This window comes from Dipodomys merriami, unplaced genomic scaffold (genome assembly GCF_024711535.1).
Source record: "Dipodomys merriami isolate MVZ:Mamm:240054 unplaced genomic scaffold, mDipMer1.0.p SCAF_9, whole genome shotgun sequence".
Taxonomy (NCBI): domain Eukaryota; kingdom Metazoa; phylum Chordata; class Mammalia; order Rodentia; family Heteromyidae; genus Dipodomys; species Dipodomys merriami.
The window spans coordinates 22,555,228-22,582,690 of record NW_027206512.1 but is presented as its reverse complement, the minus strand read 5'-3'; the positions used below and the strand labels follow the sequence as shown (position 1 = coordinate 22,582,690).

Below are 27,463 nucleotides of genomic sequence, written 5' to 3'. Positions count from 1 at the left end.
TTTGATTTGCATTTCTTTTATGGCCAGCAATGTTGAGCATTTCTCCATGTGTCTATTGGCCAGTCTTATTTCTTCTCCAGTGAAGACTTCTCCCTCCCTTTTTTTTTTAAGTATGCTGTAAATTTAATTTTATTGAAGAGATTTGTCTCTATGAAAAAGTGAAATTAAATAAATACACTAATATGTGGGAGGGAAGGGATGGTAGGGGAAAAACAAAGGAGGAAGCAGCAACGCTTGACAAGAAATGCACTCACTACCCTGGTCATGCAACTGCAACCCCTCTGCACAGCACCGCCACAACAAAAAATCTTATTAAAAATAAATAAACACACTAATGTTCAAGTTTATTCTTTAAAGATTCAAATAAAAGTAATTATGGTCAGGCACAGTGTTTCAGCCTTCTAACGTAGCTATTTGGGGAGCAGATCAAGAAGATTGAGGTTCAAAGCCAACCTGGACAAAAAAGTTTACAAGAGTCCAACTCAACAATAAAAAGCCAGATGCACCTATTATGTCAGCTATGTAAAAAAGCATATATAGGTAAACTGTGGTCCATGTGAAGCTAAGCATACATGAGATACTATCTCAAAATAACCAAAAGGGCTGAACTTCTAGCTTAAGATGTAGAGTGCCTACCTAGCATGTGAAAGGCTTTGAGTTCAAGCCCCAGCATTGACTATGTACCTATCTGTCTGTCTATCTATCTATCATCTATCATCTACTCATGATAGTTTTCTGTTCTCCAAACAGAACCATATTTCCATCTAATTGGAAAAAAATTTAAACAATGTTTAATGATGTGATACTTTTTCAGTTTATTAAAATAAATAAAATAAATGTATATCATCTAATAAATTTAGACTATAGCCAAGACTTTTTCAGTACATTTAATACTATTATTCAGTTATATTACTCATACAGAAGCTACATGAATTCTAACTTGACTTGGTTCTCCCTCCCTTTTTATTGAAGATGGATGACAGATGCATTTCTACTGTCAGGATGAGAATGAAATGGTGATGACAGGAGCAGAAATGTGTTTTGGCCCCTTTTATTATTTCTTTTGTAATGAAATTAAGAGACCATAACAAAAATCTCACAAATTTCTTCCTTCCTACAGAATACCAAAGAACCTTTTTTTTTCCTTCAGATAAATTTGCAAATACAGATGGCTTCCTGGATGTGTTACAATTTGCTTAATAATCACAGGCAGTGATTCTAGCTTTTAAAATAGAATATTTACTATGAGAATAGTGTACGATTCTGTGGTTGTGTGTGCATGTGTATCTTAGTCTGCTCAAGCTGTAGCAGCCAAACGCCATGGCCTCAGTGTCCTAAAAATAGAAATCGTTCTCATTTTGAAGGCTGGAGAGGTTAAGATTGAGGTTGTGGTAAAGTTCAATTTCTTCCTGGCTTACCTATAACCTCCTTCTTGCTCTGTCCTTCACAGCAGAAGGAGAGAGAGTGAACAGGTACTTTGGAGATTGACACTGCATTCACCCAGATGACCTAAACATTACTTTTCCCCAAAGCATGGTGTCCAAATATCATGCTTTAGGGACTTAGGAATTCCATAGAAGAAATTTGAAGAGATCTAAACCTCTAGTCCATAACACACTGTGAAATTTTTGTATTGTGAAGCTTAGAGTTTCTAGATTTCATTTAACAGCTGACCAGCATTCAATTCTGCTGAAGTTTGGCTGTCTGTGTTGCTTTAAAATGAATGTACAGTGACCTAACACCAACGGGGTATAACAGGTGGGACGTACAGGGAAATGGTGATGTTATAAGGGCTGTGCCTTCATGATTCAAAGGACTGGGACTGTTACCAAAGAGACTGAAGGCAGTGCGCTTGTCCCCTTTGCTTTTACCTGGCCTGCATTTGGTGGAAACACAGGATGGCCCCACCATGTGGAATGCTCCTTCACCTGATAGCTGATCTCTTGGCACTTTATTCTTGAACATCCTAATTCCAGAGTTGATCAAGAACATCTGCATAGTTTATTTCTTAGCCTCAGTTATTTTGTCACAGTAGTTCTAAGCAAGATGTGGAGGAAAAGAAATGATTAATCATTATACGGATGACAGCTCAAGGCCAGTGCACTAAGCCATTCATGAAAGCACAGTTCTCCCTGATTAATCACGGCAGTTCTCACGGATTAATCACGGCCTCTGAGTGTCCGCCATGTCACATAATTTTATTAGGTCCTGACATACGAATTTGGTTCACTTGTTTTATTGTTTCTTGTACTTTGACATTGCTATAGAAGCCAGAAAGGGATGGATTCCATGTCAAAAAATTCATCACTAATACTTAGAATGGGCATGTTCTTATTTTAAGGATTTTAGGTATGCTGTTTCTTCAGACAGTTACAATTGATTTGAGTATGTGAACCAGTTCAGCTGTTTTGAGGACCTGCATCCAGATTTCATTGTCAGCTAACACACACAAAGGCAAATACTGTTAATATACACACATTTTTGTAGAATTGATTTCCAATTGGCCCTTCACTGATTGGGGCTGTATCTCTGCTTGACCCATTTTGTTACTGTGTTTACCTTATTCACATTGAGATATTTTTCTCCTTTTATGTTTGACACACAGATTTGTTGCCTAATCTGTTTTGAGTCTGCTTAGTTTGCTCCTGATTTAGAGAGATTAAAAAGTTCCCTCCCTCTAAACACCAAACACAAAATCTCCTGGATGAAAGAAAGCCTTATTTTTGTTTTTTTTTCTTTTAAGAAAAATATTTGGACAACACATGTGAAATGTAGGACCTCTTTTTTCTAGATTATAATCTAGATGAGCACAGATTTAACAAAAGAGAGCGAGAGTGTGTTCTGTGTCAAGCCAGTTAAAAGGAGGAATGTGAAAGAGGAAAGGAAGAGATTTACAAAGGAAACCAGGAAGAAAGGAGATTGGTCAGGGCTGGACGTGGAAGTCTGATAGTGTTAGCAGAAGCTAAGTAGGTCCATTCATGATTGAATTCTAGTTCCTTAATATAAGCTTATGTGTGTGGTTCTTGAAAAAGTGATTGGTGTACAGGTTCTTAAGAAAGCATATAAAGCAGAGGAAAGAAGAATTTAGTAGCCCTGGGGACTGAGGAATTATTCAATATAGATCTTAAAGATAGAGTACAGCTTTGAAGAGCATTGATGGGAAAGAGGAATTCAGTACAAAACATACACTTTAAAAAAATTACTTGATTCCAGCAAAATCCAGTTTGGCAGACTTTATTGCCTCTGAGCTGTTCCATGGATTTATGAAAAAGCAATGGAAATGTATTTAGGACTTAAGATGTGTGTATTAGTCTTCTGGACTTAGGACTCAGCCTTGAGCAATGACAGACATGGATTTAGGATTGTTTGCAGTTAGCATCCTAACTCCAGTTCAGAGCTTCCCTTTATCTCCTCTTGTAACATTTGATGTGTCTCTAGGTTCCTATTTCATCACTATCTCTTATCTGCTCCCATGGCTTCCACCTTGGATAAGCTGAGAATTTCAAAACCCCTGCCTTCTCCATCTGGTTCCAGAGACAAGAATGCAACTATCCATGAATGGGAAAGGAAACTTCAAAATGCAAACCCAAGGTTTGCTGGGCCTAGAATATTTCTGGGAGTGGGAAGGGAGTGTGGCTTACACTATGTCAGTAGGCACAAACCAAGACTGTTTGGAAAAACTTGTTACACTTAAATTGAATATACTGGAAATTAGACATGCACTTGGTTTACTGATGCTCTCCCTTGCCCTTTTTTGTCTGTTGTGAGGCTTGAACTCAGGGCTTGGGTGCTGTCCCTGAGCCTTTGTTTTTTGCTCAAGGCTAGTGCTCTACCCCTTGAGCTATAGCACCACTTCTGGTTTTCGAGTGGTTAATTGGAGATGAGTCTCATGAGAACTTTTCTGCCTGGGCTGGCTTCCAATCATGATCCTCAGATCTCAGCCTCCTGGGTAGTTAGAATTACAGGCGTGAGCCGCTGTTGCCTGGCTATTAATGCCTTTTGATTTTGCTTCATTCTTACTACTGAATTTCACTCACATCTCTCATTTTCCACTAGTCTTACTATTGTCCAGGCTGTTGACCAGATCACATGATTGTAACAGCTTCCTAATTGGTCTCCTTGTCATAGTCTTGTTTTCTCTATGACAACAGAGATAGTTTCAAAATGCAAATTTTGAATTTGCAAACAATTGCTATTGGGGGGGGGGTCCATCATTGTCCTAGGATGTGGTATGAACTTGATTTAAAAGATCCTTGAAATGTGGTCCCTGACAACCATACGCCATCAATTCTTTCCATATAGCAACTTCCATCATTCTTAAAATTTGCCATTTATTGATACCCCATTTCTCCCCATTTCTTAAGTCTGGCTTGCTCTCCCATACCACTGGGCCTTGCACTGACTTCTACATCCATTTTATCTAGTCTCTCCTTAAGTGTTACCTCCTCCAAGAAGCCTTACACGACCCTCCAAAGACATCAAGTGCTGTGCTTTTCACTCCACTAACCATAGGCTCCTTTGCATCATGTGTATCCTTGCTGATGCAATGGTCTGTCTCACCTGTCAGATGCAGGCTCGGAGAGCGAGGGTGCTGCCTGTATCTTGCTGCCAACATTCCCAATCAAAGAACAGTGCTCCAAGCAGAGCTAACAATTTTTTTAAGCAAATAACCAAAACCACCCTCCTCAATTGAATTTTACTCTGTGCCATCTCTGTTCTGAGCCATTTACAACAGATAATTTATTTAATTCTCAATCATGAAGTAGGTACTCTTATTATTTTTTACATTATAAAAACAAAACCCAGATTAAACCATTTGCGTCAATGTCATATTGCTAAATTAGTGAAGCCAAAATGAAGACCTTTTCTGATTCTAGCAAAATCCAGTTTGCTATGCCAAGTTGCTTCTCAGCAGTTCCATATGTTAATCAAAATGCAAACAGATTCAGAACAGTGGACTAGAGTATGGGGCAAGCTCTATATTTAGGATTAACTGTTGAGTAATGACACATAAGGATTTTGGATTTAGGATTGTTTGCAGTTGGTATTAAATCACTCAACCAAAGCCATGCAACAAGTAAGTGACAGGGCAAAAATTTCAACCTAGTCCCCAAAGCCACATGTTTCACTGTGACACTGCCCTACCTCTCTGGTCATATGATTGGAAGAGCAGAGATCACTAAGGGAGGATGTGGAAAGAGACTAAAGATGACGTAAATCTAGTGCCATATCCGAGAAAAGATCGGAGGAGGATCTGGGCTGACTGGAAGGCTGCTTCTTCTGGTTTTGTATTATCAGATTCCAATGGATTAGTGATAGACACAACAGAGTTGTATTGATGTGTGCATGTTATTTATAGTTATGTATGTTTATTTGTGTTAATGACATCTAAATAATCACAATTTAGTAAAAACTAAATTATTGTAGGTGGTTTCTTGTAGGCATTATTGTAGGTGGTTTCTTTGAAATGTTTTTCAGGGAGGGATGCAGTCCTGGGACTTGACCTCAGTGTCTGGATGTTATCCCTGAGGTCGCTTTATTTTCTTTTTCTTCTTCTTTTCCTCTTTTCCCCTTTCTTCCTTCCTTCCTTCCTTCCTTCCTTCCTTCCTTTCTTCCTTCCTTCCTTCCTTCCTCTCTCTTTCTCTCTCTCTTTCTCTCTCTCTTTCTCTCTCTTTCTTTCTTTCTCTCTCTCTCTCTCTCTCTCTCTCTCTCTTTCTTTCTTTCTTTCTTTGCTCAAGGCTAGTGCTCTACTACTTGAGCCACAGCTCCACTTCTGGCTTTTTTGTTAGTTAATTGAAGATGGACCCAGCCAGGGCTGGGTTTGAACTATAGGCATATGCCATTGTTGCCTGGCTTCCTTTTTTTTAAACATGATGGAATGAGATTATCCAGCCTTGTAGATTATGCATTGACTATCAGGAAAAATGAAACAGAATTTTAAAGTTACAATCCTTTCAAGGCTTTGGCATATTATTTCCTGTGTTATCCTATTTGCATATAGCTTGTTTCATAACTGAAACTGCAAAATTAGTTGCCTTTTGATTTTAGTTATTTCTTCATAACTAATATGCTTGTTTTCATGAACTTGAGTAATATTCACCTGCAGGGATAATGAGGGAGCTCTCTGTGCCTCAGGCTATCCATACCTAGCAGAAAATGAACAAAAACTACAAATTATAAACAGGAATTTTATTGGTCTAGTAATGAGGACCCCTTATTCTGGTATGTTACAAAGATCTTTTCATCTCATTAAATATTATTCTCCCCAATTTTTAGATGACTGTCTGTCACTGTACTTGGATGAAAACAACATATTTTTTCCATATATGTTTTATAGGTCGTTTGGCTTTATAATCTTTCTTTTGGAATAATGACTCACCTGTAAAGCTATTATAAAGTATTGACATGACACCTGAGACTCTACTCCACTAAGTCTGATTTAATTAATTGGTCTGGATATCAGTTTAGGCAACAGGAATTTGATAATTTCTCCCAATAATTCTAATGTGTAGCTAAGATTGAGCACCTCTACAGGAAGGGATGTTATGAGGTGAACCAGCCCTAGAATCAAGAGTGTATCAGTGCGCTCTATAGTATCAACATAATTATCTAGAGATGCTCAGTGCACAATGATGCTGAGCCCCTGACCTCTGACACACACACACAATCACTAATCAGCAATAAAATTATTACAGGACTTGGTTCATCAGGGTTCTGCTCCAAATTTTTTGTCGAACAGTTTACTGTAGTAAGTATACTTTGTTGTACAGTACAGTAATGACATGATGATGAAGAAATGTATTTTTAGTAAGTCTGAATTGGGCAAAGAATGTGTTCAATATCTGACATAGGAAAAGATTGAATTAATAGTTTTAAAGTGTTCATGTATGTTATTGAATTTCATATTAAGTCTGAGCTTTTCTTCTCTATAGTCATATTGATTTTTTTTCATTGGAATGGAATTATTTTGCTATGTAGGGGAACACTCATGTTTGAATACTTTGTGGTTTGAGAAGAATATTCATTTACAAAATAGAATAAATTCATAAGGTTTTTTTTTAACCTTTTCCAACCTGAACAGATCTGTGGCCTTGAGCACAAAATAAAAGTAATCCCTGTGCTGTTAATTATTGGCAAACTGTCCCGGTTTCAACATATGGAATAAAGTAATACATAGGCCAACAAAAAGTTACTAGATAACGCCATTGCTTGTGAAGAGTATAAAAGAAGTTCAGTCTAACTTTCAGCATCCCCTACCACTGCCACCACCACCAATGAAAGAACTAGCCACCATGAAGTGGGCGATACCAATCCTTTTGATTTCCCTACTCAGTTTGAGTGAATCCAAAACACTGCATAGAAATGCTTATGGAAAAGGTGAGACACTTTGGTATTTTCTTTTTAAAAATTCTGTGCATTATAATTCTTTAATTGGCTTTTCTTTATTTATCTTGATACCTATTTTATATTTAGTGTTCCACACAGAGGAAAAAGAATTAACTTATGAACATATTTAAATGAAAGATGCAATTTTATAAGAGGTTCAGAAAATTGTAGCGGAGCTTAATATAACAAAAAATTGGGTTTGCTGTATTAATTTATGCATATTAATTTACATGCAATTTACATATATATTTATATATATCCTGGCTCCTTCTCTAAACTAGTAAAGTAAATGATGACATATTTATTTATTCTTAATTCAGAAAGGAGCTCATTGTTTGCTATCTGAAGAAGCAGTAGTGTTTGCTTCATAAATGAGCAATCGATGATGTAATGATGTTCAAAAGATGACTGAAATAAGCCAATGACAGCACTACAGTACAGAATTTTAGGTCTACTGCAAATTTTTCATTGTTTCCTAGTTTTCTCAAGTAAATAGTCTCTCAGTTCTAACATCATATAGTTTTGATTTAAATACGAAAGAGATGAAGATGACTCTTTAGGCTGCAATTGAATGCATCATTTCTCATTAGGTCCTTTTGTTTTCCAGATTCCACATTAGATTCTTCTCAGTGTTCTTCAAAGAAGAATTTAGTTAACCTGTAAGTTTTGCTTGTTATATATGCACTTTAAATATGCAAAGCAAAGATTTTATTTAAATAATTAAACAAAATTGAATGTCCCTATGATTTATTAAATTACAGAAGCAACTTAGACAATTCCAAGGAAAGTTATCTCTTCTGAATACCAAATTGATGCTGAAGAGATGAGCATTAACAAATGCCGTGGGTATTAATATTACATTACTTGGAATTCCATGAAGCAAATCAAATCAGATTAAAAAATACATTTTATTGTTACGGTAGAAGTGATGTCCAGAGGGGTTGCAGTTACATAAGTCAGCTAATGAGTACATTTCTTTTTGAACCATGTCACCCAAATAAGAGTTTTAGCTCTAAATATTAGTTTTTGTTTAGTAACAACTATGTGTGAGTTCAGGAATTATTCCATTACGATGATGTTATGAAGTTCTTTCTTTGCATACTATTTAAATCTTAGTCATAAATCATAGGATGTAAAATATCCCATGTTTTGTTCTTTGTGGAAAATACATTAGCCTCTTGAATGTTGTCTCTCCATTCCACACTTCTGAAATTTCTCTGCTTGAAGACAGGGTTTTGAATCAGACTTTGGATATTCTGGGGCCAGACGTATGCAGAGATCTAAAGACTGTATTTTTCTTTAACAAGAAAAACTGAAAAGAACGTAACTTCCCTCAATTACAGATGCACATAATGAGTGGGTGATCATAAAAGATACACTTATGGAAAGTGCAGTTATTTTGCCTTTCAAATAACTCTGTGTCTATTTGTGGAGAAGACAAACAAATAAACAAAACCTTAACATTTCTTTTTGATGACTAGAAATATATATGATCATCTTCCAAATAGATCAGGTCATAAACAGAAAATATAATCAAAGCAAACAAAACAACCCCCTCCCAAAGAATTTGGTACTTCAGAAAATAAGATTTCTATCAAACTATTTCTTAATCATTTGCATGCTTTTTTTCAGAGCTACCATATTTTTGGCCCAGTTTGTCCAAAAAGCCACTTATGAAGAAATCAGTAAAATGGTAACTGATGTATTGACCGTAATTAAGAAACCCACTGACAGTGAGCAGCCTGAGGGGTGTTTAGAAAGCCCGGTAAGTGAATAACACAAAGCCTTGTAACACAAGCCTGTCATGGAAAAGGTTTGGATGGATTTGGTGTAAGGATCAATACATGAGTGAGTATTGTAAAGAACCTATATAAAAATAGAGGCTAGGTTATACAATCTGAGCGACCATAGGCATATTATTTATCTTCTTTGAGCTTTTGGTTTCTTATTTACAACATAAGGGACAATATTGGACCCAACTCAGAGTTGTCATGAATATTAATTTATAAGAATAGTAGGAAACAATAAAAATAAAAAAAATAGTGAGTAATTTTTATTATGCACATAAAATAGTTCACCTTATTCTGGGGAGTGCTATAAACATATTAATAATCAAAATATCTTATAGGAAAGTATGGATGGCTCAGAATAGTTATTCAATGACCCAAGAGACCTTGGCTGAAGCTTATTTGTAGCATATCATCTTTGTCCTCAAGGAGTAATTTATTAAACTTTTATAATAATCCTAGGAGATTGATGATAATTTTCCAGTCAAAGAAGCGGAGGTACAGAGTAATTTAGTATATTCCTTGAAAAAACCCACAAAATGCCAGAGCCAGGATTTAAATTAGGCCACCTGGCTCCAGCACTAACATCCTTTGGTAGATTTATCATATTATATACTGTGCAATAGTAAATATGAGGTCCACAGCACAAAATTAGTATTGCCAGATTTAGCAGGCTAACAACGACATCCAAATATAAGACTCAATCGAGTTAAAAAATATTATTGTAAAGGTGATGTACAGACGGTTACAGTTAAGTCAGGTAATGAAGACATTTCCTTTTGAACAGTGTCACCTCCCTCCCTCATTCTATCCCAGTTTTTTCCCTCCAGATTCAGTTTATTTTTGATGACTTTTATATAGTATTAAGTTACCCCCATGTAGAAGTTAAGTAGATAGATCTCTTTATTCTTTCTCAATGTAGAAATAAACTTTGATTTGATTAGATATATCCAAGCATGGGACAATATGCCTAAAGAATCCTGTGTCATGGCTGCTTTGAAAGGGTTAACAGGCAGTATAGCAGGAGCATTGTGTGGGAGATACCCTTCAAATGTACAAATTACTTCACAATTCTGAGAAATAATTATTACTTAGGAATTCATCAGACACTCTGTTCTGCAATCTCTATTTTTGGTTTGTCTTGATAATCTTGTAAAAACTGTATGAAATGCAGGCACTGGTGGCTCATGCCTATAATCCTAGCTATTCAAGAGGCTGGGATCTAAGGATCGTGGTTCAAAGTGAGCTGGGACAGGAAAGTCCATGAGACTCTTATCTCCAATAAACCACCAGAAAACCGGAAGTGGCGCTGTGGCTCAAGCGGCAGAGCGCTCAATGTTCTTCCTATTACAACTTCATATTTAATTATGGGTTCAAGCTCATGTTAAGCTGAAGAGCTCAGGGACAGCACTCAGGCCCAGAGTTCAAGCCCCATAACCGACAAAAGCTAAAAAAAAAAAAAAAAGATTTACAAGATTCTTTAAATATTAGTAGTTCTAAGAGCTAAATTAAATGTTTCCTGAGATCACTGGAGCAGTTTTCTCAGAGGCTTTCTTCTGTAGACAGGTCATGTCATCTGACTTTGGTAAAATGAACACACCAGAGCAGAAAGCATGTGCTCTACAGAACATTCCAGCTAAATCTGTAGTTATGACTAATGCTTCTATTTGAATTCTGCTTTGAACTAACTTTGAACTGAAAATAATATCTGATTTTTAGATCACTGCCCAGTCATAAGAAGGCCACATGGAATAAATATCAATTTCTGAAACACGATTATATAAAAGGGACACCGTATATATTCTGGGACTAAACTATTAATTACAGAAAAGAAAAAAAGAAAATATAATTTAAAATTCAGGGGATGAGGCAAACATATTCCACGGTCCATCGTTTTTTTTTAAAATAAAATGATTTCGTCTATTAGCCATGTGTTTTACTGAAGTTTGGAAATTAAATTTTCATTTCCCAGAAGATAGTAAAGAAAGATCTCATTAGATAGAAACTATATTGGAATTTGTATGCGGAATTTTCTTTTAATCTGTGGTTCTGATTGGGGCTATTTGGGGAAGCGTTTCCTTGAGTTTTAATGAAGTTAGTTGCCTTTCATTAAAAAGAAAAATCTTTCTTATAGCTGTTTGCCTTTATGGATGAAATTTGCCATGAGAAGGAAATTTCTGAAAAGTCTGGGCTTTCGGACTGCTGCAGGCAAAGAGGAGAGGAAAGACATAAATGTTTACTGGCGCACAAAAGGGCTGCTCCAGCGTCCATTACACCCTTCCCCGGTCCAGATCCTAAGAGGATTTGCCAAGCATATGAAGAAAACAAAGAGACGTTCATAAACAGGTAAGGGAAACACACAGAGGGACGGTACCACGCAGAAGCTGCGATTTCTGCAATCCACACAGGTATATTTCACTGTGTGAAGTAGGATTGACTATACGGGAATGCATTGAAGCGTGTACAAGGTATTAAGGAAATCCCTTCCCAGGGCTCTGTTAGAATCATAGCACTAGATCTGTCCCCTCTTCCTCACCCCCCTCTCCCTCCCCTCCGGTAAATCTCAATTCTGTCTTGTCTAGGACTATACTACTATTACACAGACTCCTTCCAGTCAACTATCCCTGTACCATATTTACCAAATTGCCTGTAATTAAACCAACAAAAGATCCAAGTTAGAGTTAATACAGGAATGGTTATTGTTCACAGCCTCAATGCTGCTTTTCTCTCCTTCATTCTTGATCCTTTGCCTGTTTTGGTGATGAGGGAGTTACAGTGTAGCAAGTTAAGATGGTGGGTTAAGAGCACGTTGCTTACATTTGAGTCCATTGTTGGGAAGTCGGTTTCATTTTGTGTGGGAATTCCAAGTTACTGCCTGACAGAGAAAATGACACAGAGAAAATGTGCCCATCTCCCTGCTGTGGAGAGTTCCAAGGTGCCAAACTTCCTGCCTTACTTGGCAGAGATCTCCCTTTGCTTATTCTTCAAACATGTCTGAGTAGACTTAGCCAAAAGTCTTATTAAAAGATTTTATTAAGAACCAGGCGCAGATGGCTAACGTCTGTAATCCTAGTTAGATCTGGGGCCGAGATCTGAGGATTGATAGTTGAAGCCAGCCTGGGCAGGAAAGTCCTTGAGACTCTTATCTCCAATCAACCAGCCAAAAAAAAAAAAAGTAGAGCTGTAGCTCAAATTGGCTGTAATTAAACAAATAAACAGAGATCCAAGTTTCAGTTAACACGCATAATACACAATGAGAAAGTGGGAGAATGAACAACAACAACAAAAAATAAGCTCAGGGACAGTGCCCAGGTCTTGATTTCAAGCCCAGGACTTCCTTAAGATTTATAGCATTTCTATCTATTTGTTTTTGTAATAGGATCTGGTATCTGTTTTTGTAGTAGAATTTGGTATTACCAGTTAAGGCTTTTCTTTCTCTGAGCATCTGAATGAGAAAACATTTTTGACAGTATCTGAAAAGAAAAATGACAGTTTTCTTCTCAAAGCACAACTCAATGCATTTGGTTGCTGGTGTGTTTAATTTTTTTTTTAATTTAAAAAAAAAGTTTTTTGCTTTTTTTTTTTTTTTTTTTTGGCTTTTTAGCTCAAGTCTGGCTCTTGATCATTCGAGCCACACTTCCATTTCTGGCTTTTTTTTTTTTTTTTTTTTTTTTTTTTTTTTTTTTTTTTTTTTGCTGGCTACTTGGAAAATAAGAGTCTCAAAGACTTTCTGCCTGGGCTGGCATTGGACTGTGATCCTCTGATCCCAGCCTCCTGAGTAGTAAGGAAGCATGAGCCACCAGTGCCAAGTGTTACTGTTGCCATAAACGTGAGTCATTTAGCCAATTCCAGCATCAGTTCAATAACACTAGTCCTTTTTTTTTGGGGGGGGGAGGGGTCTGGTCGTGGGGCCTGAACTCTGGGCCTGGGCACTGTCCCTCAGCTCTTCAGCTCAAGGCTAGTGCCCTACCACTTGAGCCACAGCGCCACTTCCGGCTTTTTTCTTTTTGCTTATGTGGTGCTGGGGAATCAAACCCAGGGCCTCATGCATGCAAGGTAAGCGCTCTACCACTGAGCCATCTCCCCAGCCCCACTAGTCCTGCTTTTTGAGCTTTTGTAAATCTTCGGGTTCTGTTAATTTTACAGGTACATCTATGATGTCTCCAGAAGTCACCCTTTCCTGTACTCTCCTACTGTCCTTTCTTCAGCTGCTCGCTATGCCAAAATAATGCCCCTGTGCTGCAAAGCCGAAAACGCAGCCGAATGCTTTCAAACAAAGGTAATGTCTGTGTGTGAATCTCTGAATTAATGTGTAGTGCTATGATGGTGTGTGAAAACCAAGAGTTAAAAGGGGAAAATGGGCTTCCTATGAACAGGTGTCATTTTCCGAATAGAGCTGTCTCTGGCATAGCGCTAAGTGTGTGAAACATAGATTTGTTGTTATTCATCCATCTATCCAGTCAGTCAGAAATATTATTAAGGAAGTGAAATTTGTTGAGATGAAGAAACATAGATAGATGAAGAGATGATAATGTGATGAAGGAGGAGAGAGAGGGAAGAGGAAAAAGAAAATGGGAGCAAGAAGGAGCAGGAGAGAAAGGCGAATGAGAGTTGTGAAGCAAGCTTTATATTCATTATGCCTTTTGTCTGTAGAATAAATTTGAGGTGCATTATTGTAATTTTACAAACAAGACAACATCATTCTAAGGTTCGCAGAGACAGAATAATATTTACAACTAACTTTTCTGCCACCAAAGTTCCTAGGAATTTGCTAAGGATTGTACCTTCTCAGTGCCTGGCCAGGGTTCAATCTTGTATGTTTGTTTGCTTGTTTGTAACTGAGCAGAATCTAGAAAATTGCATCTCTTTACAGCTGCATAAAAGCCTGATTGTTCTTTTGTGACTCCCCAATATCAAAATTAGAATGTTTCTGTGTTGAGCAGCTTTTAATAATAATATATAGAAACTAAACAAGTAAATGAGTAGATGTGTAAAAATGTATGGCATTTCTAACTATTTTAGTTAAAAATATCTTTTAGAATTTCATGTCCTATACCTGTTTTTCTAGTGACTGGAGCTGACAAAAGAAAGTAAAGCCTTCCTTAACATCTTTTCTTCCTCATCTAGACTGCATCCATTAACAAAGAATTAAGAGAAAGCAGCTTGTTAAATCAGCACATATGTGCAGTCATGAAACATGACGGGCCCCAAACCCTCCAAGAAATGTAAGTTTAGGCTCTGTCTGGAGAGACACTGGGGATGTGTAGAGTTGCTATTTTGCACTTCAAGTTTGTTTTTCTTATTGTTGCTGCTGTAAATGAAGACACTTTTGAAGAGGACGCTTGTGATTAGAGTCATGAAAGCTCAGGACAAGAAGAGAGAACTGTGAAGGTAGCACTTGGGATAACTAGCTGTGGCTGTGGGCATGGCTTACATGGTAAAGCACCTGCCTAGACAGCTTGAGGGCTTTAGTTCAAAACTCAGTATGGCCAAAAGCCATGCAAATCTCACTGACATAATACTTATAGGAGAATTTTAAGATTTGTAACAATTGCCAATTCTCCCAGACACCTAAGTACCTATAACCAAATCGTATCTCCTCGGTAGACTTATGTTTTCCTGGTTCCTCTACAAAGCAGATCAATAGTTCCCCATAATTATTGAAATTTGTGACTTAACAAGAAATATTAATTATGTTGGTGCTTTCTATTCAAACATTCCCTTGAGGTCATAATATTGGAATCTGATGTTAGGTGAAAAGGAAAACTTTAATTTCATAACTGGTTTAAGATAATCTCTTACAAAATTGTATTTTATTAACTTTAATTGTGCAAAGGAGTTACCATTCAACAGATCCTGTAAGGACAACACGTATCAATTGATGTCTCCCCTTTCATTTTTCTCTCGTATCCTTCCCAACTCAATCCCAATCCAGATTTATCCCAGAGAGGCTGGCTCAATATACATAAATCAATAAAATGCAATACAGCACCTTAACAGAGCCAAAGTCAAGAATCACATGATCATATCAATAGATGCAGAAAAAGCCTTTGACAAAATCCAATGTCTTTTTATGATAAACACTCTGGAGAAGCTAGGAACAGAGGAAATATTTCTCAGATAATAAAGGCTGTTTATGCCAAACCCTACAGCTAGCATCATACCAAATGGCAAGAAAGTAAAGTACTCTTTAACTCAATTTAAATGAAATATTTCTAGTATAGCAAAACATCCGAGCTCCTAGTTGAATAGAAAACAAGTCTTGACTTATTTTTAAATGACATATCACAGAGTATTGCATGCAGGAAACACCTAGATGATAATTTTTTGTGGTAGAGTTAGTTCCAAAGACTAAAATGGCTTTTTCAAAGAGGTCAGATTGTTCCTCTCAGATCCATTCAATTCTATTAGACATTTAAAGACTGAGTCACATATTGCTCTATTGAAACTTGTCTTAGAAATAAAGGATATTTACATGTGATTATAGTGACTTTACAATTGATCTGGAAGGTTAGGTGATGTGCTGTACATTGATAAAGAAAATCCATTCTTCATCAGGAGCAGCAACATCATCTTTTGCCTAAGAGAACAGTATTTTTACCCAGATATTTCTTAAAACGTAATGAAATATGCAAAAACTCTCAGCATTTTTATTTTTTACTTCCATTCTTGGCCATACTGCATGGATTTGGCCAAGGATTTGTCTTCAATGTTCAGCCAAATCATTCCATTAATTTGTAATTTGTTTTCTCAGAAAACTCTCTCTCTTTCCCTCTCTCTCTCTCTCTCTCTCTCTCTCTCTCTCTCTCTCTCTCTCTCTCTCTCTCTCTCTCTCTCTCTCTCTCTCTCTCTCTCTCTCTCTCTCTCTCTCTCTCTCATGAAAAACATGTATCCTCTCTTATGGAAATTTCCATTTCTTAATTCTTCTATTCCTGCCCATTTACTACAGTGATCTCAAATGTTCAGCATCAGGGTTGAATAACAAAGATGAAGTTCATTCTGGTTCCTAAGAAAGGTTTTAGGAAAAGATAAATTACTTCCAAACCAATTTTCTTTTAGTGAGGCAAATCACAATTTGCAGAGCTACTGGCTTGTAAAATTGAACTGAGGTTGACAAAATGAAACCCTGTGTCCTTTTCTTTTTAGATAACAATGTATTTCAGTTCTTTCTCTTTGGAACTTTAACTGTAATGATATTTTATATACTATTTGATTTTTTTGTATGTTGTGGGACTTGAACTCTGTGCCTGGACACTCTCCCTGAGCTCTTCAGCTCAAGGCTAGTGCTCTGCCACTTTGAACCATAGCTCCACTTCTAGCTTTCTGGTGGTTAATTCTGGTGGTATGAGTCTCACGAACTTTCCTGGCTGGGCTGGTTTTGAACTGTTATCCTCAGATCTCAGCCTCCTGGGTAGCTAAGATTACAGGGCTGAGCCACTGGTGTCTGGCTACTATTTGATTTTGATAGACCAACCAAGTTCAATTTTTAAATTCTTACCTCTCTTGTCCCCACAGCATTACTATTAAGCTGAGTCAAAAATTTCCCAAAGCAAATTTTACTGAAATTCAGAAATTGGTCCTGGACGTGGCTCACATACATGGGGAATGTTGCAGAGGAGATGTGTTGGAGTGTCTGCAGGATGGGGTGAGAATTTGTCCTTCCTAAAAGAGATCTCTCCTTTAATTCCTCTTTCTTCATCTCATTCTAAAGGAAAAGTCATTTGGGCTTGACTTGTCAAAAGTGATAGTAATTAGGTGATCAAATGAGCTTACAGACTTCTTGAGAGTAGAACTTACATTCTTATTTTGATGCTGATTTTCACCTTGATGGTGAAAATGTCTAAGCAGGAGGCAGGATCACATCCATTTCTTTCTAAAACAAGGTGGAACCTCTCAGGAGGCTTTACAGATGGTTTTCTAAGACAAGTGTGTGTGTGTGTGTGTGTGTGTGTGTGTGTGTGTGTGTATGTGTGTGTGTGCGTGTGTGTGTGTGTGTGTTACTTTTACTATATTACTATATTTGTTTTCTCATCCATTTATTTCTTCAATGGACAAACACATTTTGGGGATGTTTTATCGATTGGTTGTAGTAGTAATGGACACTGCTTTATAAAGGTATAAGCTGATTTCAAGTCTGATGGGAATATGACAATGGCCTTGTTGGAGTTAGGGGCTGTCTTTTGCTTACTCTTATCTCTAATAGGATCAGGCTTGGCATGGAAGACTTTCTCTTACACTTTGCTGAATCAATGAATGCAACAGAGAAAACACAGGAGCTAGAAAGCTAGGTACACTAAAGGAAAGTGTGAATAAAGGGAACTATAAGAGTTAACAAAACTAAAAAGCCCTAGATATCTTGAGTGCATCATAGTCAGTGGTGATGGAAGCAGTATGGTTATTCTGAACCAATCTGAGACTTCCTACATATTATACAAGAAGCTTGACTACCCCCACGTTACTCGCTCCCTACTCATAATCCTTCCTCATCTCCGAGGAGACTTAAATTCATTGCTCTTAGACGATCAGATTGCTGGAAAGCCTGAGCTGGAATGTGGTTTCCAGGAGACTGACCAGAAAGATAAAATGTTCACTTCGATCACTGTCATGGCGACTTGGCTGATGTCGTCTGCAAGAAATGGATGTGTTTAAGAATTTTGGAGTTTGAGGTCACTGTTTTTCATTTAAAATGGACAAAAATGATTTCAATATGTTACATGTACTTGGCTTTAACAGTGGAAGAGTGAATTCTTATTATCTTGCTGACAATTGCCCAGAAATGAATTCCCCTGAGAGGTTATGAAAACTCTGCTTCTCCCTGACTACAGTGGTTGTAGTCTGTAGACTACCCTCTAGTGGGCACACTAGAGCACTGCAGGTTGTTATGATTAAGATGGCACCAGGAGTTTGTTCCCTAGAGTCACATGTTACCCAATAGCAAATTTGAACATTAATAGAGAAAAGACCCTTTGGATTAGAAATGTAATACATTTTTCTTTTGTCTTGAAGCCTTCTTATTTCAATAAAGACTAGGGTTTAGTAAAAAGGAGGCGAAAACATGAGAGCCAAAGTAAAATGTCTTCTTTACTCTTTCCTTTTCCTCTCTCTCCCTCCCTTTCTGCTTGCTTCTTTCTTTCCTGAAACCAGTTGTGACAAGTCTCAAACCTATTAAGACTTCTGTTTTCTCCTGTTACAGGAAAAAATTATGTCATATTTATGTTCCCAAGAAGATATTCTATCAAACAAAATAGCAGAGTGCTGCAAGTTACCCGTGCTTGAACTTGGTCATTGCATAATTCATGCAGAAAACGATGACAAGCCTGAAGATCTATCTTCAAATCTAAACAGATTTTTAGGAGATAGAGATTTCAGCCAATTTTCTTCAGAGGAGAAAAACATGTTCTTGGCAAGGTAACACAGCCTGTAAATGTATGTTCACACAAGAAAAGGTTTTATGTAGCTGACAGCTTTGCTTTGTTGAAATGCAGGGTGATGGCTTACTATCTGAGGCTACGAGGCAAGATCTTCTGAGCCAAAAATAAGTGCAAGCAGCTAACTAGGCAATAGGGAGTTGGATCTATCTCATAAGGCTCAAGGCTCTTGCCATTACTGTTACTAAAGGCTTGCTTATGAAGCCCTATTTTATTTTATATACCTTTTTGTGGAAAGAGACACATTATCATTCTGAATTAATTGATTGTATGAAGGCCACTATTGCACTTTCAGTTAAGATGTGGTTATTTTTCTAATAAAAGGTGCCAATGATTACTTTGTATATTTAAAAACATTTTCCCCAAAATATAATTCAACAGATAATGCTCAACAGGCTTTTTATTAGAACAGTTTGTTATTTGTACAATGAATGTTTTCTTAAGAAATTCTAAACATGTTTACAGACATTTATAATATATATATATATATATATGTGATATAGTTGATGGGCATGTTCTCATTCTATTTGCCTTTTGGAAAGTAAGCAGTCAAGTTAGTGCATTTTTCTTTATTGTATGTGTCTACAGGGACTTGTATGCTCTTAGGGCATTATGCTTACAATTTCTAAGGATCTTTCTAAATTTAAGTCTTATTCTAATGCAGCAAGGATAACAATGATTTCATTTTCTTTCTAATATCCCCTGGAGATAATACTCTTGTTGTGTTAAAATTAGACATTAACACATTATTTGCCTGCTAAATGAAATTATGCAAACTAGAACATAGATCAGATTTAAGAAACCCCTCATGACACTTTGACGTGACTGATGTATAACTTGGTATATAAATGTAAGGGTTGTCCTTAGTTTATACATACAAAAACATCTAAGTTGATTATTTGCTCAACAGAAGCAGTTCTTAAATTGCAAAGGATATTTGCAGGGGGAATTTTCTCAGCTGAGAACAATCTTTCCCAAATACTTGTACTTTGCTTTATTCAGCTCTCTGTCTTGCATTGGCTGCCAGAGAAGCTTTTCTTGACTATGTGGTAAATTAGTGGCCCATTCACTTCGGGTATCCCTTCTTTTTCTCTCTTCCATCCTTCTTGACTTCTCTTCATTAATTTATCACTAGATGACAGTGATGATTGTTTTCTTGTTTACTTGTTTCTTGTTCCCTGTAACATACTTGTGACTGGGCAGGCATTGTATCTTCTACAATAATGGCTTCTTCTTGCTTACAATAATCAGAGAGAAAATAGGCAAAGATGAAAAACACATTTGTTGAATCCCATAATGAAAAATCCAAAGTGAGATGCAAAAAAAAAAAAAAATAAACCACCAGTTTATAGGACAATTTGAGGGATTGTTGTTTGAATGAATAGTTTTGTCATTCATAGAATTTGAATTGTGTTTGATTTCCAGCTTTGTTTACTTATATTTTACTTATGTTTATTATTGAAGAATGATTGTGGAAGAAATGGTTTCATTTTGTCTTAATTACAATAACCTATGATATTATCTCTCCATATTTTAGCTTTCTTCATGAATATTCACGAAGACATACCAATCTTCCTGTTCCAGTAATTCTAAGAGTTGCTACAGGATACAAGGAAGTGATAGAGAAGTGTTTCCAGTCTGAAAACCCTCTTGAATGTCAGGACAAGGGAGTAAGTTCCTCTAGAATTTTAGACAGAATCTCAAAAACTGACAGGATTGGAGTGTGGTTCTAGTGGTAGAGCAGCTACTTGGGAGACCCTGGGTCTTAGTACTGCCAAAAAAAGACTGGATTGATAAGATATATTAAATATACTGTGTGCTTAATAGCATCTAGTTAGCCAGGTATCTGTGGCATTTGTCTGTAATCCTAGCAACTCAGGCGGGTGAGATCTGAGGATAGCAGTTTGAAGCCATCCTGGGCAGGAAAGTCCAATAGACTCATATTTGATTAACCACCAGAAAGTCAGAAGTGGAGCTGTGGCTCAAGTCTCAAGTGGTAGTGTGTTAGCCTTGAGGAAAAAAAAGAAAGCTCAGGGACAACACCCAGACCCTAAGTTTAAGCCCAAGGACTGGTACACACACACACACACACACACACACACACACACACACACACACACACACACACACACACACACACACACACACACACACAGAGTATCTAGTTATAAATTAGTAACTAGCTATTTATATAAGAGCTTGTATTCTAGTTATTAAATACTAATTAGCTAGTAGTCAGAAATAAATAACTTCCTTAGGATATAAAATATAAGCTAAATTTGTTTGATTCTCAAAATAAAGATACAAATTACTTTTGGTTATCTCCAGAAAGGTAAAAATTTCATACAGAAAGAACTTTCATCCTTTATCTGAAGACTGAATCCTGCTCTCAATGATTTGTGATTCATGATGTTTTCACTCACCTCTCCCCATAGTTCATTCAGCTTAATCTTGAAATTCAGCTTTACCATCTTAATATTTAAAAACTGCTAAAGTTGTGTTTCATAATACAATAAAAGCCTGGATAATGCTGTAAACAAAGTGAACATGTCTTGGAAGAGAGAAAAACAATCCGTCATAATGCTTGTACTTTCAGGAAGAAGAATTGCAGAAATATGTACAGGAGACTCAAGCATTGGCGAAACAAAGCTGTGGCCTCTTCCAGAAACTTGGAGACTATTACTTTCAAAATGAGTATGTTCTTTTCTGTGTGTGACATTTTCAGTGATTTAAAATGACAAACACATGAAAGCATGTGAACCTAAATTAGTGATCCTTAGCTCCAACCTCACTGCCAATTTTGCAATAAAGTCAGTATAAATAAACAGCATTACCCAGATCCCCCAAGAAAAGGGGCCTTCACCATTTCCCTCAGTGTAGGCAAGAATAACGGCCTGTAAAATTTGTGCCTTAGAACTGGCTTCAGAGTCCCTAGCCCTGAAAAATTTCACAGTCACATTACCTATTCTGCCAGAGCTTGTCCAAGTCAGAACAGCAAAGAGCTCACAGATCGGAAAGAAACATTGCCCTTCTGGGGCTGGGAGCGTGGCTCAGTGGTAAAGCACTTGCCTTGCATGCCTGAGGCCCTGGGTTCGATTCCTCAGCACCACATAAGCAAAAGAAAAAGAAAAAAAGAAAAATTGGCCTTCTGCAGCATTTGCCTTTCAGTGTTGATGAGGGAAGATAGATGTATAGAGTGCTGTCATGATAAATACAGTCCACAAACACAGGTAAAAATGCTTCATGTCTTCTGGCACCAGAGAGGGTCTTTGGGAAGGAGCCAGGAGTCTAAAAGTCTCATGACTGACTCAGTGGGGCATGCTTCTTTCAGGATCCTCATTTCGTACACGAGGAAAGCCCCTCAGCTGAGCTCAGCTGAGCTGATCGACCTCACCAGGAAGATGGTGGCCATAGCAGCCATGTGCTGCCCACTCCCTGAGGACAAGCGGTTGGCCTGTGGCGAGGGAGCAGTGAGTGGCGTCTGTCTTTAATTTTGCTTTGTTTGACTTGAAGTTGCTGCACCATCTCCATCCAGCAGAAATGGTAGACACCAAGACGGTAATGCCTTTCATTAGGAATGGCCAATCCATAATAATGAAAAATGGTGTGGAAAAACAGCTCACAGTGGTTGGCCTGAGGCCAGTCTTCCTGTCCTTTAAGAATGGCTGATGGAGGTACAGCCAGTTTCTCCAAGAATAGGAAAGCTTCAGGCACGGGAAAGAGACTGGCCATTATGCCAACTCAGTATTTTGGTTTTATTTTTAAACCACTATTTAAAAAATATTAAAATAGAAATAGCTCCGTTATTGATACATTACAATGACAAATTAATATGGATGTTTTGGTATAACCTGATTGTGACAATATTAGGGACAATTTATATTTCTCTGTCTGGAGTACAGAATAGGGTAAGCTCCAGGCTTTGAATAGTAAAATGACTTTCAGTGAATTAATGTTCCTGCCTAGTTGCTCATGTAGGCAGAATTACAGATTGGATTATTTTTTATTTTGTCTACTTGTCTTCGAATTTTTCTCCAAAGATGAAGTTCCTTGGGCCTCATATTATTTTTATTATTGATTGGATTTTTTTTCCCACTTAGCTAGGCCTCAGGGATGCAGATGGTGAATGATTGCCAGTGTAGGTTCTGGAGACTACAGTCTAGAACCTGCTTTCACCACTTACTATTCATGTCTCACTGGAAAAGATACTGCCATTGAATTTGAGCTTTTCTCACCCGACATTTGACAATAAAAATTGTACTGTTATCATAGAAAAATTGTGCTGAATTGCATTAGCCTGAAAGTATGCACAAATATGTTAACACTTATTAAAAGTTATTATGAAGTGTAGAACGTAGAACATTCTACTTTAGAAAAACCTTGAAAACACATACAGTCATACATACCTTACACACTGGCCCTGTTTCTTTCCTATCAGTTGTACATAAGATACTCATTCGCACTCAGTATTTTGGTTTTTCTTTTATAAACGATGGAATTTTAAAAAAATATTAAAATAGAAATAGCTTCACGATTGATAAATTACAATTACAAATTAACATGGATGTTGCAGTAAAACCTTATTGTGACAATTTTAGGGGCAATTTGTATTTCTCTGTACAGAGTACAGAATAAGGTAAGCTCCAGGCTCTGAATAGTAAAATAATATTATGCACTTAGACTTATGCTAATCTTACTTTTAGAAAATAAGTCTCTGTATCTCAAAAGTACATTTTAAATAGTAAATTTTAAATAGTTATATCACTTTAACTATTTATGGCTTGTTTTCTAACAAGTCATTTATTTATCTTTATTGGGCAGGGCTGAGACATTACTCCCCGCCCCCACAAAGTTGAAAGGATGTTTCAAATAGCTGACACAATAGCTATAGCATTTCAAAGCTATAGGATCCACCTTACATTCTAAGGGCAGCATGGGTGACGTTAGCATGCTAAGGTTTATCTCTAACAAAGGGGGAAATTCTGCCATCTATACTATGGCAATACACAATTAGCTCATTTCCCTGTCATATAAGTTGCTGGATATTGAAAATGACTGCACATTATCTTCTGGAAACTGGAACCATCTTGTGGCTGATGAGAACCCTGCTTGCTTTCTTCTCCTCCTCTCTAGGCTGACCTCATTATTGGACAGTTATGTATCAGACACGCAGCAACTCCCCTGAACCCTGGTGTTGGCAGATGCTGTGATTCTTCATATGGGAACAGGAGGCCCTGCTTCTCCAGCCTGACAGTGGATGACACTTACGTTCCTCCACCATTCTCAGATGACAAATTCATCTTCCACAAGGATCTGTGCCAAGCTCAGGGCAGAGCACTGCAAACAATGAAGCAAGAGTAAGTACTGTTATTTTCTAGCATGGAGAAATCCGACAAGGACAGTATCAAGGAGCAGCTGTCTGCCTTACACATCTAACACTTTGGGACTATTAGAATACTGTCCTCCAAACACTTAAGATGTCTTTTGAGCCAGGCATTGGTGGCTTATACTTGTGATCCTAGCTACTTAGGAAGCTGAGATCTGAGGATCTTGGTTGGAAGCCAGGTTGGACAGGAAAGTCTGGGAGAGTCATACCTCTAATTAGCCACCACCACCACCACCAAAAAAAAAAAAAAGGTTTCTTTTAAAAATAGTTCTGTGGTTGAGCACTCACTTTGAGCTGAAGAGCTGAGGGACAGTGCCCAGGCCCAGAGTTCAAGCCCCATGACCGACAAAAAAAAAAAAAAGTTCTGTTTAAGTATTCTCACAGCCTTATTGGAAAGTATGTCTGGAAACATTTGTGAGGGCAGACAACTTCCTGTTTATAAAAGTTATCTTGCTGGGGGCTGGTGGCTCACGCCTGTAATCCTAGCTACTTAGGAGGCTGAGATCTGAGGACCACGGTTCAAAGCCAGCCCGGGCAGGAAAGTCCGTGAGACTCTTATCTCTAATTAATCACCAGAAAACAGGAAGTGGTGCCATAGCTCAAGTAGTAGAGCATAAACTTTGAACCGAAGAGCTTAGGGACAGTGTTCAGGCCCATAATTCAAGTCCCATAACCGACCAAAAACAAAAAGTTATCCTATGTTGTTTATTGTTATGATGTATTTGGGATTGAGGGAAAATTGACAATCTTGATCTGGAGTATTAGGGCATTTCTTTTCAGTGGATCTGGTTGCTTCCATTGCAAACATAGGGACCACATTAAGTCCTTTTATTTAAACACTATGCTATAAAGAGAATAATCATATTTGATCCAACCATGCAGCCTGGGCATCAAGACATGAAATACACATTTCAAGTCAATGTACAATGACATACACATTTCATCATACAATGGTAGACACCATTGTACAATGGCCATGGTAATACAAGTTGATGGGGTTTTCCAAACACCCATGCATCTCCATCCTCACTTGCTTGGTAAGTGGACTCCCTTCATTGGAAAACTTGTTCCTCCACATTTTCTCCATCCCAATCTGAGGTATGTTTCCAGGTGTAATGGGAATGCTGCCTTCTCAGGTACGCTTCCCTTGCTGGCCTGTCAACATTAAGTCAACATGAAAGCTGAATGAATAGGGCAGGAGATGGGGCTGTCACTCTGTGGTAGTGCACTTGTCTGGCATGTGCGAAGTCCTGGATTGGTGCTCCAGCTTCCCCGCTCCTTTATCTCCTCCCACATGAGTAGTGCAGGCAATTGGTGCTGCCATTTCTAGATAAAGGTGTGATAATGGTGGCGTGGAAATCTGGGCCTTGGAGAATGAATGGGACAAGCTCTTCTAGACAAGTAAGGGAAGGCTGTGGGAGCATGCCAGTGCTTCGTCTATGATCTGCGGGAGTCCAGGTAGGCCAGTGGAGACGTGGCCTGTTTCCCTGCCTCAGTCTTGCTGCTGGAAGTTCTTTAGACCAGCAGGATATGCTAAGCCTGGTGCAGTGAGTGATGCTTTAGGGTGTAGAGTGCCAGTGCTCTGAAAATTCTCTATTCAGAAGGTTCTGAAAAAATATATAATGGACTTTTCTTGTGTGTTGTTTTGTTTTTTAAATGCAGGCTTCTCATTAGCCTTGTGAGGCAAAAGCCACAAATGACAGAGGAGCAGCACGAAGCCGTCACTGCAGATTTCTCGGGCCTTCTGGAGAAGTGTTGCCGAGGCCAGGAGCAGGAAGTCTGCTTCGCAGAAGAGGTGGGGAAAGCCCATATTCAAGTTCAAAATATGTGGGGTAGCCATGTTTCAGGAGCTCACAACTGGAATCCTAGCTACTCAGGAGGCTGAGGTCTGGGATCCTGATTCAGAGCCAGCCTGGACAGAAAAGCCTGTGAGACTCTGTCTACAATTTAAGGAGCAAAAAGCCAGGCTGGAGGCATGGCTAAAATGGTAGAGCGCTAACCATGAATCAGAAAGCTGAGTGAAAGCCAGAGTGTAAGGCCTTTTTGGAAATTAAAAATTGCCTCTATTTAAGTATACAACATATTTTAAATACGTACAGGTTGTAAAATTATTACCATAATCAATCTAATTACCTGAATGTTGGTTTTTTTTTTTTTTTTTTTGGTTGTTTGTGGGGCCTGAACTCTGGGCTGGGCGCTGTCCCTCAGCTCTTCAGCTCAAGGCTAGCACTCTACCACTTGAGCCACGGTACTACTTCCGGCTTTTACTTCTTATGTAGTGCTGAGGAATCAAACCTAAGTACACCTGAGTATAACATCTCTTTGTTTTTAAAAGATTCTCTATGAACTCAACTTTCTTGTCAATTTTATTTAAATTTATCATGATGTTAAAGTTTGTATGCTTTGTTATAAGCAAACTAAAACCAGATTATATTTTTTTTCCTATAAATGATATAATTAGGTGTTTTGGGGTAGGTTTACTTATCAGTATGAGTGTGGTTTGGGTAGGGTAAAATGGGAGCCAGCCACAGACAGACAACTGAATAAATTAAAACATATTTTAATATATTTCTGATAAATATGATATAAAAAGATGCACATTCTCTGATTTGAAGAGACACTGAGATCTAGAAAACATTAGTGAATAGTGGTAGTGCTTTCTCTGACTTTTAATTCCTAATGACTTATGACTAGAGAGGCAGGGAGAGGTAGATGAGGGCAGACACGGATTTGTGATTGATATAGAAATAAAATCTGTTCATCAGAGTAGATTTAAATTTCCTTTCTGGTTCCCATTATCCTGGAATGTTGATAGGAGGGATACATTTCTGGAATTCATTTAGTTTTAATTTATCTATTTGAGTTCACCTCAGATGGTGGGGAATTGCCTATAGATCTAACACAATCATCCTTTGTCTGATTATGTTTATTTGTTCTTAATTTCTAGGGTCCAAAACTGATTTCAAAAACTCGTGCTGCTTTGGGAGTTTAACTTACTTCAGGTAACAAGAAAATTCAGACAAAGTTAAATATAATGTTGAGTCTTCACAAATATTGATCCTAAAAAGTACTATTAATTTTCCTAAAAAATAAAGTGACAGAATAAAGAAGTTTTATTTTTAAAATACTGGAACAAAACTTTAGGTGAATTCAAAGATCTCTTGATTTATCTCACATTTTTCTGATATAAAGTAATAGGCCTATTACCCCGTCACATATTTATTTGAGTAGTACTTAATACAGAATTTCCCTTATTTTGCAGGGGGAAGAAAAGACTAGATCAGTGTCTGTGGCTTGGTGAACTCTTCTGTTTAATTATAACTGACCACACTGAAATGATATGATTAAGACTTTGGTTGGAAAGCCATAGAAATAAAGCATTTCTAAATGTCTCTTTTTTCCCCATCTTCTTATTTGTGAAAGACATAACTTTCTTAAATAGTTTTATGTACCAATGTCTGAAGAAACACCTATTT

At 37.6% G+C, this 27,463-nt stretch overlaps 1 protein-coding gene across 1 annotated transcript; it reads left to right on the top strand.

Moving 5' to 3' along the window:
* The first annotated feature begins 7,274 nt into the window (after window positions 1–7,274).
* On the top strand, window positions 7,275–27,313 carry Afp (alpha fetoprotein). The gene is made up of 15 exons (XM_070013226.1): window positions 7,275–7,377; window positions 7,994–8,045; window positions 9,019–9,151; window positions 11,308–11,519; window positions 13,320–13,452; window positions 14,301–14,398; window positions 16,689–16,818; window positions 18,367–18,581; window positions 20,139–20,271; window positions 21,198–21,295; window positions 21,933–22,071; window positions 23,735–23,958; window positions 25,650–25,782; window positions 26,935–26,989; window positions 27,250–27,313. The coding sequence occupies exons 1-14, from the start codon at window positions 7,275–7,277 to the stop codon at window positions 26,977–26,979; spliced, it is 1,848 nt and encodes a 615-aa protein (XP_069869327.1). The 3' UTR covers window positions 26,980–26,989; window positions 27,250–27,313.
* The last annotated feature ends 150 nt before the right edge of the window (window positions 27,314–27,463 follow it).